The sequence below is a fragment of the Perognathus longimembris genome, chromosome 9, assembly GCF_023159225.1.
Source record: "Perognathus longimembris pacificus isolate PPM17 chromosome 9, ASM2315922v1, whole genome shotgun sequence".
NCBI classification, from domain to species: Eukaryota; Metazoa; Chordata; class Mammalia; order Rodentia; family Heteromyidae; genus Perognathus; species Perognathus longimembris.
In genome coordinates, this window is record NC_063169.1 from 34,243,562 (window position 1) to 34,260,307 (window position 16,746).

General features: G+C 41.7%; 1 protein-coding gene across 1 annotated transcript; it reads left to right on the forward strand.

Moving 5' to 3' along the window:
* The first annotated feature begins 503 nt into the window (after window positions 1-503).
* Window positions 504-15,771, forward strand: LOC125357573 (sodium-dependent glucose transporter 1C-like). Its single transcript, XM_048354533.1, is given in 4 exon segments — window positions 504-695; window positions 10,433-10,601; window positions 11,658-11,774; window positions 14,774-15,771. Coding segments are annotated over 4 exon segments (1,476 nt in total).
* Window positions 15,772-16,746: the final 975 nt, after the last annotated feature.

Consider the following 16,746-nt stretch of genomic DNA (forward strand, 5'->3'; position numbering starts at 1 on the left):
CTCCTTCACCCTCCTGGTTGTGGTGTTATGAGGGTTAATTGAGATAGCACATGCCAGAGTTCATGCATGAACTTCACTTGTGGAAGGCCCAAGGGCAGGGTCATACAAAGTTTATATGGGCAAGGCCTGCCGGCTGTCTCTGCACCCCAGATGGTCAATTTTCATTTTTGCAGTTCTGGGCTTCAATTTCCTCCACACGCTTGGTGGCATCTGGCCCTTGATCACGGCAGCTCCAGCTCCATGACTGGGCTCCAATCCAGGGGGCTTGCATGCACAGTGATAAGTGCGATCTGAAAGTGTGGACAGCCTCCGCAGGATCCAAAGTCCGACCACTAGGGCCTAGCCTGGCTCTGGAAGGTGCAAGGGAGTAGGGCGGCGCCTCTGGGGACAAGCAGGCCTCCAGGGGCAGGGCTGGGCAGGGCAGGGCAGGTTAGGCCTCTGTTCCCCATATCTGACTTGATTGAAAAGAAGACATTGTCAAAGCCACTGGGGGAGCCACCAAGATGGAGTTGGAACTGGAATTCCGAGGAGCTGTGGCTGGGGCCCAGGCTGCCGGGCAGCTGCTCCTCAGGACCGAGGTCTCCACGAAGAATGAGCAGCTGGAGGAGGTGGCCGTCACCCAAAGGAAAGGCCAGGCCGGAAGCCTGCTGTGCTGGTTCACTACCGTGATCCTGTATCTGTCCTTCCTAGGGCTGGTGAGAGCTGGGACTGCGAACCCCCAAGTCCAGGGAATTTTGTCAGGGAATGAGAACCTCCTTTCCCCCGCCCCCCCCCCCGCCCCCACCTACACGGTGTGATCTTGATCACTTTATTTTCATAGTCTGTAGAATGGGCACACTTCTAATCAGGAAGGGTTTACTGTCTGTCATGTGAAACATTTTCCTGACATTTTCCTACAGCAATTTTTCCTAATGCCTGGGTGTGTTCAGGAGATTCAAGAAGATAGGCTGGGTTTGCAGATGCCCTTCTCTGCATGCGCCTGTCCAAGCTCTAAATGATGGCACCGTAAAGCTGCTGCTTGGGGATTTTCTCTTTCCGGTGGCCTGACCATATTCAGCATGCCGCTGAACTTGGTAGGTAGGCCCAGAGAGGTCCAGAGGGAACTGATGTTTCCAGATCACACAGCTGGTTAAGTGGTAGAGTCAGGAATAGTCTTCACCCTGCTACCAGTAGATTTAATCAGCCTGCAATCCTTAAGTGCTTTTCTCAAGCAAAGTGCACAAATAGAAATGCTCAACTTGGTCAATTTTTATTCTGGAGTGTGGGAGGGTGAGTCCTTCACAAACAATCATTTCTGATCAATTAGCATCTTAGAAAGTGAGCCACACCTATTTCTTAGAATCAAGTTGTTTTAATTTATTTTGAGATAGAGTTTTGCTATGTAGATCAGGCTCTCCTTGAACCGTGAATCTTCCTGTCTCTACCTCCCAAGTGTTGGGCTTATACTGGATGGGCCACATGCTGAGGTTGTTTCTCACAGTCTTTTCATGGGGGAGGTGATGAGAGGACTCCCTTGCTGAGCCCTCTGTGTACCAGGTCTTGTTGGGCCTTTGAAGACCTTAAGCACCATAGTACTTGAGTAGATCAGTTGTCAGGTTCTTTGTATCTGATGCTTGCTGGGGCATGTGCTCAGTGGCTTCTTAGTCCTAGGCTGCTGGTGCATGGATAGGAGATCAACTCTTCATTTGGAGCTGAACAGTGTAATTAGAATCAAACATTTTTGAAAAATGGATGATCTAAGTTTTCTTTTTTTTATTTTAAGTTTTTATTATCAAACTGAACTACAGAGAGGTTACAGTTTCATACATTAGGCATTGGATACATTTCTTGTACTGTTTGTTACCTCGTCCCATGAGATCTAAGTTTTCTTAAAGGGTTTTACAAATATTCTGAAATTTAACTGTAACCCTCAGTTCTTGCTAACACATTCTGCATATAAAATTTTGTTAAAATCATTCTGTGCATGTGTAAGTCCTATTGCTAGAAAAGCCATGACGATGAGGCTCTTTCCTGATGGCTTTGGCATGTCATTGAAGATTAAGAAATACTCAGACTGTTTATCTTCTGTATGGTAGACATGTGTATTCAAGAGTCAGGTCCCTATGTGGACCAGAAATTTTATTTTATTTATTTTTAAATTAAATAGAGTAAGTTTATTTGAAAATGAAAGGAAGTAACTCCATCTGGAGAAGATTCTAAAGAGGAGTCCCAGAAGTTTCAATCTTAATATAAAAAACTAGGAATAACAATTTTGATATTTGATAATTTCAAATTTTACCATCCATATTCCTTTATTAGGCATGCAAGTAATATATTCTTTGGGGGAAAAAAAAGAAAATGTTTTGAGAATAAATTTGTTTAATCTTTTTTTTTTTTTTTTTTTTTTTTTTTTTTTGTCAATCCTGGGGCTTCGACTCAGGGCCTGAGCACTCTCCCTACCTTCTTTTTTTTTTTTTTTTTTCTCAAATTTTTATTATCAAATTGACGTACAGAGAGGTTACAGTATCATACGTTGGGCATTGGATACATTTCTTGTACTGTTTGTTGCCTTGTCCCTCATGCCCCCCTCCCTCCCCCCCTTTCCCTCCTCCCCCCTGGTGTTCAGTTCACTTACACCAAACAGTTTTGCAAGTATTGCTTTTGTAGTTATTTCTCTTTTTTTACCCTGTGTCTCTCGAATTTGGTATTCCCTTTGAATTTCCTACTTCCAATACCAGTAAACACGGTTTCCAATATACTCAGATAAGATTACAGAGATAGTGTAGGTACAAACATAGGAAGGTGATACAAAACATTATCTATAATAGAAACTACACATACACATAGGACGTTGAAAGTGGTTACAACTGTGATATATCACTTGTTTCCATAACATGGAGTTCATTTCAATTAGCATCATCTTATGTGTTTCTAAGGGTATAGCTATTGGGCCTTGTGATGCTCTGCTATGGCTTGCCTAAACCTGTACTAATTATTCCCAATAAGGGAGGCCATAGAGTCCATGTTTCTTTGGGTCTGGCTCACTTCACTTAGTATAACTTTTTCCAAGTCCTTCCATTTCCTTACAAATGGAACAATGCCATTCTTTCTGATAGAGGCATAAAATTCCATTGTGTAAATGTACCACATTTTCCTGATCCATTCATCTATGGAGGGGCATCTGGGTTGGTTCCAGCTTCTCGCTATGACAAATTGTGCTGCGATGAACATTGTTGTGCTGGTGGCATTACTGTGATTTTGTTTGTGGGCTTTTGGATAGATACCCAACAGTGGGGCTGCTGGGTCATAGGGGAGTTCTATATTGAGCCTTCTGAGGAATCTCCATACTGCTTGCCAGAGTGGCTGAACCAGTTTACATTCCCACCAACAATGAAGTAGGGTTCCCTTTTGGCCACATCCCCTCCAACAATTGTTATTATTAGTTTTCTTGATATATGACATTCTTGCTGGGGTGAGATGGAATCTCAATGTTGTTTTGATTTGCATTTCCTTTATGGCCAGTGATGTAGAGCATTTTTTCATATGTCTCTTGGCCATTCTCATTTCCTCATCAGAGAAGTTTCTTTGTAAGTCTTTAGCCCACTTGATGAGGGGGCTATTGGTTCTTTGCAGTTTTGTTTTGGAAGAAGGTAATTTTTTTAGTTCTGCATATATTTTAGAGATGAGGCCTTTGTCTGTTGAATGTCCGGTAAAGATCTTCTCCCAGTCTGTGGGCTTTCTGTTTATCTTGAGAGCTATGTCCTTTGCCGTGCAGAAGCTCTGGAGTTTGATGCAGTCCCATTTGTCCAACCTTTCTTTGATTTGTAGCCTTTCAGGGTCTTTGTTAAGGAAGTTCTTTCCTGTGCCAAGGAGCCCAAGTGTTTCTCCTACTCCTTCCTTTAGTGTCTTCAGGGTGCCTGTTTTGATTTCAAGGTCTTTAATCCATTTGGAATTGATTTTGGTGCAGGGTGATATATAAGGATCTAGTTTTAGTTTGTTGCATGTGTTGAGCCAGTTTTGCCAGCACCACTTGTTAAAGAGGCTATCTTTCTTCCATACTATTGTTTTAGCTCCTTTATCAAAGATTAAGTAGGCATAGTTCTGTGGGTTTAATTCTGGGTCTTCAATTCTGTTCCATTGGTCTTCAGGCCTGTTCCGGTGCCAATACCAAGCTGTTTTTATAACTATAGCTTTATAATACAGCTTGAAGTTGGGTATTGTAATTCCTCCAGCACGGTTCTTTCTGCTTAAGAGTGTTTTTGCTATTCTAGGTCTTTTATTGTTCCATATGAATTTCTGGATTGCTTCCTCTATTTCATTAAAGAATGGTGTTGGGATATTAATGGGTATTGCATTGAATTTGTAGATAGCCTTTGGCAATATTGCCATTTTGATTACATTAATCCTCCCAATCCAGGAGCATGGGAGGTTTTCCCATTTTCTTAGTTCTGACTTAATTTCATTTTTCAAGCTTTTAAAGTTCTCTTCAAAGAGGTCTTTCACTTCTTTGGTTAAGGTTATTCCTAGGTATTTTATGTTTTTGGGGGCTATTGCAAAAGGAGTTGCTTTCCTGATTTCAGCCTCGGTCTTCGGGTTGTTAGCATAGAGAAAGGCCATTGATTTTTGAAGGTTTATTTTATATCCTGCAACTTTGCCAAAGTTTTGTATCAGCTCTAGTAGCTTGGGGGTAGAGTCTATGGGATTCTTTAGGTATAGGATCATGTCATCTGTGAAGAGAGAAAGTTTAACTTCATCTTTTCCTATTTGGATCCCCTTTATATTCTCTTCTTGCCTAATTGCTCTGGCTAGGAATTCTAGTACTATGTTGAAGAGCAGGGGAGAGAGTGGACATCCCTGCCTTGTTCCTGATTTTAAAGGGAATGGCTTTAGTTTTTCACCATTTAGAGTTATGCTTGCTGTTGGTTTGTCATAAACTGCCTTGATTATATTCAGGAATGTTCCCTGGAATCCCAGTTTTTCCAGGGCTTTTAGCATAAATGGGTGCTGGATTTTATCGAACGCTTTTTCCGCATCCAGCGATAAAACCATGTGGTTCTTTACCTTGCTCCGGTTGATGTGGTGGATTACATTAATTGACTTGCGTATATTAAACCAGCTTTGCATCCCTGGGATGAATCCAGTTTGATCGTGGTGTATGATTTTTTTGATGACCTGTTGAAGTCGATTGGCCAGAATTTTGTTGAGAATTTTTGCATCTATGTTCATCAGGGAGATTGGTCTGTAGTCCTCTTTCCGTGATGAGTCCCTGCCTGGTTTTGGGATGAGGGTTATACTGGCTTCATAAAATGAGTCTGGCAGTGAACGTTCTCTTTCAATTTCATTGAAGAGTTTGAGAAATATTGGAGTGAGTTCTGTTTTGAAGGCCTTGTAGAATTCTGCGGTGAATCCATCTGGACCTGGGCTTTTCTTGGATGGGAGATCATTTATTGCTGTTTCTATTTCAATACTGGATATGGGTCTGTTTAGAAGGTTTAAGTCTTCATAGTTGAGTTTGGGGGTATCAATTTTTTCTAGGAAATCATCCATTTCTTCCAAGTTCTCGAATTTGTTGGCATAAAGGTTTGCAAAATAGTCCCTTATTATTTTCTGAATTTCGGTTATTTCTGTGGTGATGCTACCTGTTTCATCTCTTATCTTGTTTATTTGAGTGTGCTGCCTTCGTTCTTTGGTCAGGTTTGCCAGGGGTCTGTCTATCTTGTTGATTTTTTCAAAGAACCAACTCTTTGTTTTGTTGATTCTTTCGATGGTTTTTTCCATCTCTAATTGATTTAATTCTGATTTGAATTATTTGCTTCCGTCTATTGACTTGGGGTTTGGCTTGCTGTTCTCTCTCCAGAAAATTAAGGTGCTTCCTTAAATTACTGAGTTGCTGTTTCTCCAGTTTGTTGATGTATGTACTCAGAGATATAAATTTTCCTCTGAGTACTGCCTTTGCTGTGTCCCAAAGGAGCTGGTACTTTGTGCCCTCAACTTGGTTGAAGTCCATAAACATTTGAATTTCTGTTTTAATTTCTTCAATGATCCACTGATGGTTCAGCAGTGTGTTCTTTAGTCTCCATGAATTGTGGGATTTTCTGTGGTGGCTGAATGAGTTGAGCTCTAATTTTATTCCATTGTGGTCTGAAAGAATGCAGGGAATGATTTTGATACTTCTGAATTTGTACAGATTTTCTTTGTGCCCTAAGATGTGATCTATTTTGGAGAGTGTTCCGTGTGCTGCCGAAAAGAATGTGTATTCTGTCCTTGCTGGGTGGAATATTCTGTAGATGTCGATTAAGTCTAGTTGGTCTATGCAATTGTTTAGTTCTGTGGTTTCTTTGTTCAGTTTTTGGCGTGTTGATCTGTCCAGAGGTGATAGTGGAGTGTTAAAGTCCCCCACTATCATTGTGTTTGGGTCTATGAATGTTTTTAGAGCCAGTAGTGTTTGTTTGATGAAGTTGGGTGCTCCTGCATTTGGCGTGTAGATATTTAGGATGGTTATTTCTTCCTGTTGGAGAGATCCTTTTACTAGTATGTAGTAACCTTCTTTGTCTCTTCTTACCTTTTTTAATTTGAAGTCAATTTTGTCTGATACTAGGATTGCAACTCCAGCCTGCTTATGGGGGCCATTTGCTTGATAGATTTGTTTCCAGCCTTTCACTTTTAGAAGATGTTTACTTTTGCTGGATAGATGTGTCTCTTGGAGGCAGCAGAAAGATGGATCTTGATTTTTGATCCAAGTTATGAGCCTATGTCGTTTGATTGGAGAATTAAGTCCATTAATGTTGACAGTTAGGATTGAGAGGTGATCGTTTGTTCCTTTCATTATCACTGTCTTGTTTAAAGCTGTGTCTTCCCATTTCTTGATCTAGTGTTTACTAATTAGGGTTCATTTCTCTGCCTGTGTTGGGATCTTGATTATTTTCCCTGTATAGTACATCTTTAAGGATTTTGTGTAAAGCTGGTTTGGTGGAGATATATTGTTTCAGTTTTTCCTTATTGTGGAAGACTTTTATTTGACCTTCGGCTATGAAGGAGAGTTTGGAGGGGTACAGAATTCTTGGTTGGTAGTTGTTTTTATTTAGAGTTGGGTATACTTCATTCCAGGCTCTCCTTGCTTTCATGGTCTCTGCTGAGACGTCTGGGGTAATTCTGATTACTTTTCCTTTATATGTGATTGTTTTCTTTGCCCTAACAGCTTTGAGTATTTTTTCCTTGCACTCTGCTGAAGCTGTTTTGATCACAATGTGTCGGTGGGAAGTCCTATTCTGGTCTGGTCGATTTGGGGTTCTAAATGCTTCTTGTATCTGTATAGGCCTTTCCTTCTGGATGTTTGGGAAGTTCTCAGCTAATATTCTGTTAAATAGGTTGCCTATCCCATTAACCTCTTTCTCCAAGTTTTCCTCAATACCTATTATCCTTAAATTGGGCTTCCTGATTGTGTCTTGAATCTCCTGTAGCGATCTGTTTTGTTGCTTGGACTGGATTTGTATTGATTTTTGATCTTTCTCCATAGAATCTAAGGAATCTTCAGCTCCTGAGATTCGATCCTCTGCTTCAGTTAGTCGGGACTGTAGGCTAGCTACTTGATTTCGAATCTCTTTTCCTTCTAACTGGTCTTTCCTGATGATTTCCATGTCATTTCTTAGGTCCTGTATGGACTTCTTTACTTCATTAACTTCATTACTTTGGTTTTGAGTGTTGTCTCTCAAATCTTTAAGTTGGGTAGCTATCTTTTCATTTGACTCTTGAAGCTCACTTATCTTTCTATTTGTGGATGCCATGAAATTCTCCATTAATTTTTGCTTTGCCTCCTCACGCTCTAACATAATTGACTGAAGAGATTCAAACTTTTCATTTATCATGTTTATCAGTAAACTTTGTAGAGCATTTTGGGGGTTTTCTTCTATGTTTTTGATTGACTGCTCTGCTTCCTGCTTGTTTTGGGTGGGGGATAAGACTTCATTATTTGCCATCTTTCTTGTGTTTCTTCTGCCCATTTGGATTGGGAATGCCAGTCTACCAGCACCTGTGAGCACTGTTTAAGACCCAAAGCAGCCCTTACCAAGCACTGTTGTGTAAATCTTACAATTTCACAATTATATACAGATAACTTGTATACCTGTCTATAAAGTTAGATTTGGTGTTCCTAAAGAATACAATTTCAATATAACATCTGATCCTGGGCCCTGTATTCAGTAGTTACTTATTTACTGTTACAACCTTATACACAATTCTTGTTTTTATATTAAGTTCTTTTAGGACTGGCTTTCTCTATGAACCCCTTTGATTCACTCGTATTAAGCTGGGATATCCTCTATCCAATAACCAGGAGTCAATGGAGCCTGGAGGTCCAGGCAGTAAGTCAGGAGGGTAAGTTGGAGGTAGTAAAGAGAATAGAGTAAAGTGTATTGGGGGGGTGGTGGTGATTTTGGTTTAGTTTCAGTGACGTGGAAATGTGGAGAAGAGTAGAATCAGTAGAAAGCACATTGATAAAATGACAGACACTGGAGAGTTAGCAGAAAAGGGTGTAGGTGATATTTATAGGAAAGTAATTTTTAAAGGAAGAGGACGCAATGAGAGAAATGAAGTAAAAATACTGGAAGACAGATACACAAAACAGAAAAATTATTTCAAGGAAGCATAAGTAAATAAAAAGGAAAATAACAGAAAAGGGACACACAAGCAAATAAACAAACACAAAAAAAACTTGATAAAACAAACCAGTAAAAATGGAAAACAAACAAACAAACCAAAAAAAACAGCCAATGATGTTTCAGGTGTGAAAAAATTAAAAAGAAAATTTAAAAGAAAAGTTTAAAAAAAATGTTTGAAAAGAAAAAGAAACCAGTCTCAGGTTTCCCTGCAGTGGACTGCAGTCTATTTTCCTGATTGGCTGGTTTGACTTGATTTCAGTTGGCAAGGGGTAGATCTGTTCTGACCTTCTCCCCTGTTGGTGCAATCTTGGGTCTCTGAGGTTCGCACAGCTTGCAGGCAGGCCTTGGGCGTCCTCGGTCGATGTGGACGTAGGCAGTCACAGGAACTGTGGCTCCTCTGTCTGCTGTGGGGCCGCTGCCATTGATGCCTGGACTTGACTAGACTGTGAACTCAGCAGAGTGTGGCACCTCTGGCCTGTTTTGCTCCACTAAGAGTTGCTTGCCTGAGGGAGGCGGCCTCTTTGGCATAGGTAGCTATGGAATGCAGCTCCGTTTTGGGCTGGGAATTAGTTTCCTCTGTGACGGAACCGTTTAGCTGTCCCCGGAACTGTTTGTTCCTCCTTCTGTTGTTTCCGTGCCCCTGGTAGCTGCTCGCAGCTTTTGCTTTAAGTTTAGAAGTTCCTGCGGGCAGGGCGGGGCATCTCTGGATAATCCCCGGACTCGCCTCCCGCCAGGGCAGGGGGCGTTCTTCTGGGAGGAGCTGGTTCTCACTGATTCCGCCCCTCCTGCCCTTTTCAAAGATGGCTTTTTTGACCTCGCTTTCCCCAGGCCCGCTTCAGTTCCAGTCTGGTCTGACCCTATGCCAGTGGCAAAGATGGCGCTTTGCTCTGGCGGTGGGGACAGGGATGCCTTCCAGAAGCTGGACTGTAGGCACAAGCGAGAATAATTTTTTTTTTTTTTTTGCGGGGTACTCATGCTGTCTCTGCGATGTCAGGTCCTCCGTGCTCGGCTGCCTTCTGGAGTATTTCTCGCTTCAGCTGCGCGGAGTGCGGGGGGGCTGTGCCCGGCACTGTGCCTGAGCCGGAGCTGGCGCTGCGGCGGGACGCCGCCGGGAGCTCAAAACTGTGTTTCCAGACCAGCAAAGTCGATTTTTCCTTCCTGTTCAGAATCCCTGTACTGTTAGAACTTACTTTGGCTGTCTTTCTCGGAGAAACAGTTTCTATGAGGTGAGAAAACTACGATATCGGAGGGAGCTCTGCAGGGCTCAGCCGCTCCTCCGCCGTCTTCCGCCGAAATCCTCCCTACCTTCTTTTTTTATTAAGGCTAGCACTCTACCACTTGAGACACAGCACCACTTCTGGCTTTTTCTGTTTATGTGGTGCTGAGGAATCAGACCCAGGGCTTCATGCATGCAAGGCAAGCACTCTACTACTAAGCCATATTCCCAGCTCTTGTTTAATCTTTATAACTATAAATGCAGGATAGTGTTTTAAGGTATTATTAAAAAACTCAACACAATTGCAACAGAAAACAGTTTTTAAATTTGGGGTAAATAAAGGAGAAAACCATAGCTCATAATAGCTCTACCGATAAAATAATGTGCATTGTACCTCTTGAGCCATAACACCACTCCTGGCTTTTTCTGTTTATGTGATACTGAGGAATCAAACCCAGAGTTTCATGCATGCTAGGCAAGCATTCTACCACATTCCCAGCCCATGGCTATTATTTAATAGACATCATTTTTAATGATTAATGACTGTTAGTACAGCGCTTTTTGTCTTTTTCAATTTTAGGGACTGAGTAGTGGTATCCTGGGACCCACATTTCAAGATCTGGCCATTAATGTGAACCGTAATATCAGCAATCTTTCTCTAATATTTGTGAGTCGAGCCTCTGGATTTTTGTGTGGCTCTATGATTGGTGGAGTTCTTCTGGACCACATGAATCATTTTTTACTTTTGGGTAAGGAAGCACTGACTTTCACTTCTTTGAAATTGTCAGTTTGTTCACAAGGTTGTGAGAGACAACAGCCTGATGATGGTGTTTCAGGGTCTTCCACAGAAGCTGGTATGTGGCTTCTGCTCTCACCTTGGTAGCCCCAGGGCATCTGGGCTGGGCTCCCCAGAGCCTTACTTAGACCTCAGCTGTGCTGATGGCAGTCCTGAGCCTCCCGACTCCACTGGAACTGAGGCACCAGTCCATGTCACACTCTTGTCCCAAAGCTCTGCGCATCAGGTACAGGCTGGTCTCTAGGGCCGCCTGGGGCCAGATGAGCTCTAGGAACATGGCCAGGCTCTCTTGGTTGATAATGAAGGGGCAAGGCGCCAGTGATGAACTGATGCAGGTCACAAATTTATCCCTACTGCTGCCCCAGCTCAGTGATGAACACAGACTACTCTACCACATCCTGGAGACACATGCCAACACTTTCAACATTCGATTTTGAACACACTGACTTGTTTAAAGTAAGTTTGGATTAATATGATAAAACTCATTTGGAGGCAAAGAGAATTACTTATTGTTGATGAACAAGAAAAAAAATCCCTCTTATTTCCAAAGTTGGTTAAGATAATATTTTTCTTGACCTTCACTTCCTTCTATTCCATAAACTAATTTATTTAGCATAGTGTTATTGCAAGTGGATAGACTGATTGGATCATATTATTTCCTTTTTACATCATATATAAAAAATCCTTTAGGTTTAATAATTATTGTTCTGTCTCCTTTGCAGTGACACTTGGCTTTATAATTTATTAGTTTGGTGTTTACCAGTTCTAGAGTTGAACTCATGTTATAGCAAATTATATTTTATAATCCATAAATACTACAGAAGTCTTGGATAAAATAACAACTTGTAAAAATTGCTACTCTTATCTCAAGATTACCTAACTTTCACTTGACCTTATTTGCATTTTTGTAAAATTTTCAGGATATGGACTTGATCTATGATCCTTTGACTATTGATACAGTTTTCATAGCCGGATTCTTTTTCTTTTTTTTTTTAACCTTCCTATTCAGGTATATCAATGCTGGCTACAACAGTTACTCTTTATCTTACTCCTTTCTGCAAGACTGCAGAATTTCTAATTGGCGTGATGCCTGTCTTTGGCGCTTCCTTTGGTGTTCTCAATACAGGTCTGTTAGTCTTTCATTGTCTTCTTAGGGATTTGGGATATGGCAGGTAGGAAAAATAGAGCAGATGAAATGATAACATCACTTGCATTGTCCTCGAAATGATGTGAAATATGAGGATACCCTATCAGAACTACCTCCTAGAAACTACCACTTTTGCCAATCAAGTCACCATTTTTTAACAACTTCCTAGGAAGTGGTCTTTGAGGGTTTTGGTTATGAGAGGTATTGACTTAGTGTATCCCAACAGTGGAAGGACACACAAACTAAAGTTCATCACAGTGCAGTTGAGTGGGCTCACATTTTTTGATAGAATCTGGTAATTGTAGAATAAGGGGAAATGGCTTTGCCAGTCTGCCACCAATGGACTACCACTACTGACACCAGGAACAGTGCACACAGGCAGTGTGGAATTTGTGGATGACAACATTTCTGTCATCAGACAGGTGAAAGGCCAGGCTCATGCCCATGACGTGCTCACCCTGTTGGGTCTTGTATAGCTATACCACTTAGCCTATGGGATGACTAAAAAAGAAAATATTTGTATTAATTATTTTGTGTGTGTATGTTGATGTGCCGGTCCTGGGGCTTGAACTCAGGGCCTGAGCACTGTCGCTGAGCTTTTTTAGTCAAGGCTTCATGCTCTACCATTTGTGCCATGGGTTCACTTCTGGCTTTAAAAAAAAAATTGGAGATAAGAGTTTCATGGGGGCTGGGAATATGGTCTAATGGCAAGAGTGTTTGCCTCATATACATGAAGTCCTGGGTTCAATTCCTCAGCACCAAATATATAGAAAATGGCCAGAAATTGCAATATGGCTCAAGTGGCAGAGTGCTAGCCTTGAGCAAAAATAAGCCAGGGACAGTGCTCAGGCCCTGAGTCCAAGGCCCAGGACTGGCAAAAAAAAAAAAAAAGAAAAAAAAAGTTTCATGGACTTTCCCACCCAGCCTGGCTTTGAACTTTCAGCATCCTGAGTAGCTAGGATTATAGGTCTGAGCCACCAGCACCCAGTTGTGAACATGTTTAAATACAAAAGAGACAGCCAGTTCTAAAGAAGCTAATCTAAAATACAACTAGGCATAGTGATATATATGGGGTTCAATACATTTGTACACAAACAACAAACAAATCAAAAGAGGAGATGAATACTTAGGAGAGGAAGCTAAAGACTTAACTCATCTGAACTACAAAAATAATGTTTATCAAAATGAATTCCTGGAAATGAACCATGTTTGTTTTGGTCAGGGCAATGGGAACATAGGAATGGAAGGAGAAGGGTAAACAAATGTAGTCCTTGTGTTCAATATACCTTATTTTAAAAAATGAACTATGTAACTTGTAGGTAGGTAGAAGGGGAAATGAGGGAGAACAGAGAAGGGGTGATATTGTAAAGAAGCATTGTACTCAAACATGACTGGAATTATAACATCTTTGTACAACTCCTTAATAATAACAATTTTTAAAAAAACAGAGACAGCCAAAGACACAGGTGGCTCACTGCCTAAAGTCTTCGCTACTCCAGAGACTGAGATCTGTTTTGGAACCGGGCCAGGCAGGCATATCTCAAAGACTTCTGTCTCCGATTAACAAGCAAAAAGCTGAAAGCGGACCAGTTGCTGGTGGCTCATGCCTGTAATCCTAGCTACTCAGGAGGCTGAGATCTGAGGATCATAATTCATAGCCAGCCCAGGCAAGAAAGTCCATGAGACTCTTATCTCCAATTGACCACCAGAAAATCAGATGTGGCACTGTGGGTCAAACTGGTAGCCTTGGGCTGGGGATATGGCCTAGTGGCAAGAGCGCTTGACTCGTATACATGAAGCCCTCGGTTCGATTCCCCAGCACCACATATACAGAAAATGGCCAGAAGTGGCGCTGCGGCTCAAGTGGCAGAGTGCTAGCCTTGAGCAAAAAAAAAAGAAGCCAGGGACTGTGCTCAGGCCCTGAGTCCAAGGCCCAGGACTGGCAAAAAACAAAACAACAAAACAATAACACTGGTATCCTTGAGTAAAAGAGCTCAGGGACAATGCCCAGGCCCTGAGTTCAAGCTCCACAACTAGAAACAAAACAAAACAAAAAACCAGGAAGTGGAGGTTTAGCTTGTGTTAGAATGACAGTTTTGAGTGGGAGCATGAGGCTTTGAGTTCAAGACTCATTTAAGAAAAACAAAGTAAACTGAAAAACAGAGACAGCCAAAGCCATAATGCTCTTGACTTTTAGCTCCCAGGTATTCAGACAGTTTAAATGCAGGTTGGAAATGTGCTCTTGTTTTGCACTTTGGACATACTGGGATCTTGTTTTGTTTTTTTGTTTTTTGGCCAGTCCTGGAGCTTGGACTCAGGGCCTGAGCACTGTCCCTGGCTTATTCTTGCTCAAGGCTAGCACTCTGCCACTTGAGCCGCAGCGCCACTTCTGGCCGTTTTCTGTATATGTGGTGTTGGGGAATTGAACCCAGCACTCTTGCCACTAGGCCATATCCCCAGCCCCATATTGGGATCTTGGAGCATGTAAGTGTTGAATAAGTGTCTTGAATGTAATTTATACACAAGTAAAATTTCCTCAGTTGGAATTGAGTACCAAGTGCAAGTATGGAAAGCTTTGGTAATTTGGCCATTTTATGATAAAACTTTGCCTAGTAGGGGTGTGTGTTTGTGTATGTGTGTGTGTGTGTGTGTGTGTGTGTATCTTTTGTAAATATATAGAAATATATAGCTTTTAAAATCATAGGCAAAATTAATAAATATGTATGTCATGTGTATAAATATGTTTTGTTAGCACTATTCTATGAAAAGCCCTTACTAATGTGCCTGCCCAGAGGTGGCATAGAATTCCATGTATAACATTGAAACACAGGGACCTCTGGCATTGGTGACCCACAATTTTTTTAAGTACACAGTGGACTCAGGGCTAGTCCTAGATAATTTGGAACATGACAAAGATTTCTATGTAATACGAGTCATCCTCTTTGAAATGAGATTGAACTGTGTTTTTCCTTTGGTAGGTGGGAATGTCCTCATCTTGGCTCTTTGGGGGGACAAGAGCCCCCCATACATGCAAGCCTTACACTTCAATTTTGCCCTGGGTGCCTTCCTGGCTCCCCTGCTGGCTAAACTGGCCCTGGGCCCCACAGTGTCTGCTGACAACCACACAGAGCCCAACTTTCTCCCTCCAGCCCTGAACCGGTCATCTGAAGCTGCCTCAGTCTCCCTACTCGGAGTGCCCCATGACATGAACTTACTGTGGGCTTATGCTTCCATTGGCACCTATATTCTCATAATTTCTCTGTTTTTCTTTGTTCTGTTCTTCATGAAGAGCTCAAGGCAGGGAAAATCAACAGCAGCATCTGCTCAGGAATCTCGAAGAGCTAAATACCACAAGGCCCTTCTCTGTCTCCTTTTTATATTCTTCGTCTTCTGTGTTGGAGCTGAGGTCACATACGGCTCTTACATTTTCTCCTTTGCCACCACCCACATTGGCATGGATGAAAGAGAAGCAGCTGGCTTGAACTCCATCTTCTGGGGGACCTTCGCAGCCTGCCGGGGTCTGGCAATCTTCTTTGCAGCATGTTTGCGACCTGCCACCATGATTGTGCTGAGCAACCTTGGCAGCCTGACCTCCTGTTTGTTTCTGGTGCTTTTTGACAAGAGTCCCCTTTGTCTGTGGATAGCAACCTCCGTGTATGGGGCCTCCATGGCCACCACTTTTCCTAGTGGTGTTTCTTGGATTGAACAGTACAGCACCATCAGAGGCAAGTCTGCTGCATTTTTTGTGATTGGTGGTACTCTGGGAGACATGGCGATTCCTGCAATAATTGGAATTCTTCAAGGGCAATTCCCAGATTTACCAATACTTATGTATACCTGTTTAGGATCAGCGATCTGCACTGCTGTTTTATTTCCTGTGATGTATAAATTAGCAACTTGGCCTCTGAATTGCCAGAGAAAATAAAACAGAAAGAACAAAGACCAGAAAGCTTTTCTTCCTACTTTCAGACAATAAAAAAAAAGACTAGGCTTGATGCAGAAAAATCACAGAATCATATTTGGAAATGTTTGAAATGAATGGACAATGAGTTTTTATGAAATAGATACATATAGAAATTTTGATGGAGCCCAGGGCTGAGATTTCCAGACAATTCCTCTCCAGTGTGTTGATTGTTAAAGTCCATCTCAGTTAATGCTGGAGATTCTGCGATGAAACTCTAGGACACAGGGATGAACATAATACTCAAGGCAGATGGATACTTCTCAGCTTCCTTGAAAAGAAAAAGAAGGAAAAGCACAACACTTCTGAAGAGATCAGATCAGCGAATTAGCAGATTTTCAGCATGCTTGGGGAATCTGAATTTCTAGGTCCACGGTTTGAAATTCTCTGTGAGTCCCAGAGTCTTTCCTAACCTACCATGTTTACATGCAGAAGGATCTTGTTTTGAGACTCATGTTTAGCATGAGGCTGGGTAGGTCATCTTGAATGAGGGCATTTGTGTTTGAGAAGCTGGGTGGTGTTGTATTTTTTTTTTCAGGATTAAGTATGTATTTATTTTAGTTCTGTTAAACAAAATACATTGTTTCATTGAAACTGGTGTAAGCACTCTTTGCCAACAAGTCACACTGGAATTGTCGGACCTAACAGTACAGTGGGACCTATTTACACTATATACACACCAAACTGACACAACCAGGACTTCCAAGGGCTTTATCACACTACATCACATTTGGTTTCCTTGTAGGTCACATTTAGGTAACTACTGCATTTTGAAAAATTTAGACCAGATTTAGAAATCCAATTTTCATAGTGTGTGTGTGTGGGCGGGAGGGCGGGGGGGGGGGGAATCCAATGTCCAACCAGTTTACTGCAATATAAACAAGTATCAAATGTTTAGTATTTGCACACAATGTCAATTTGTTTTTAATATGGAATTCTCTGTACAGGTACTTTTTTTGGTGGAGGAAGGGATTTCAAAATGCAGTTAAG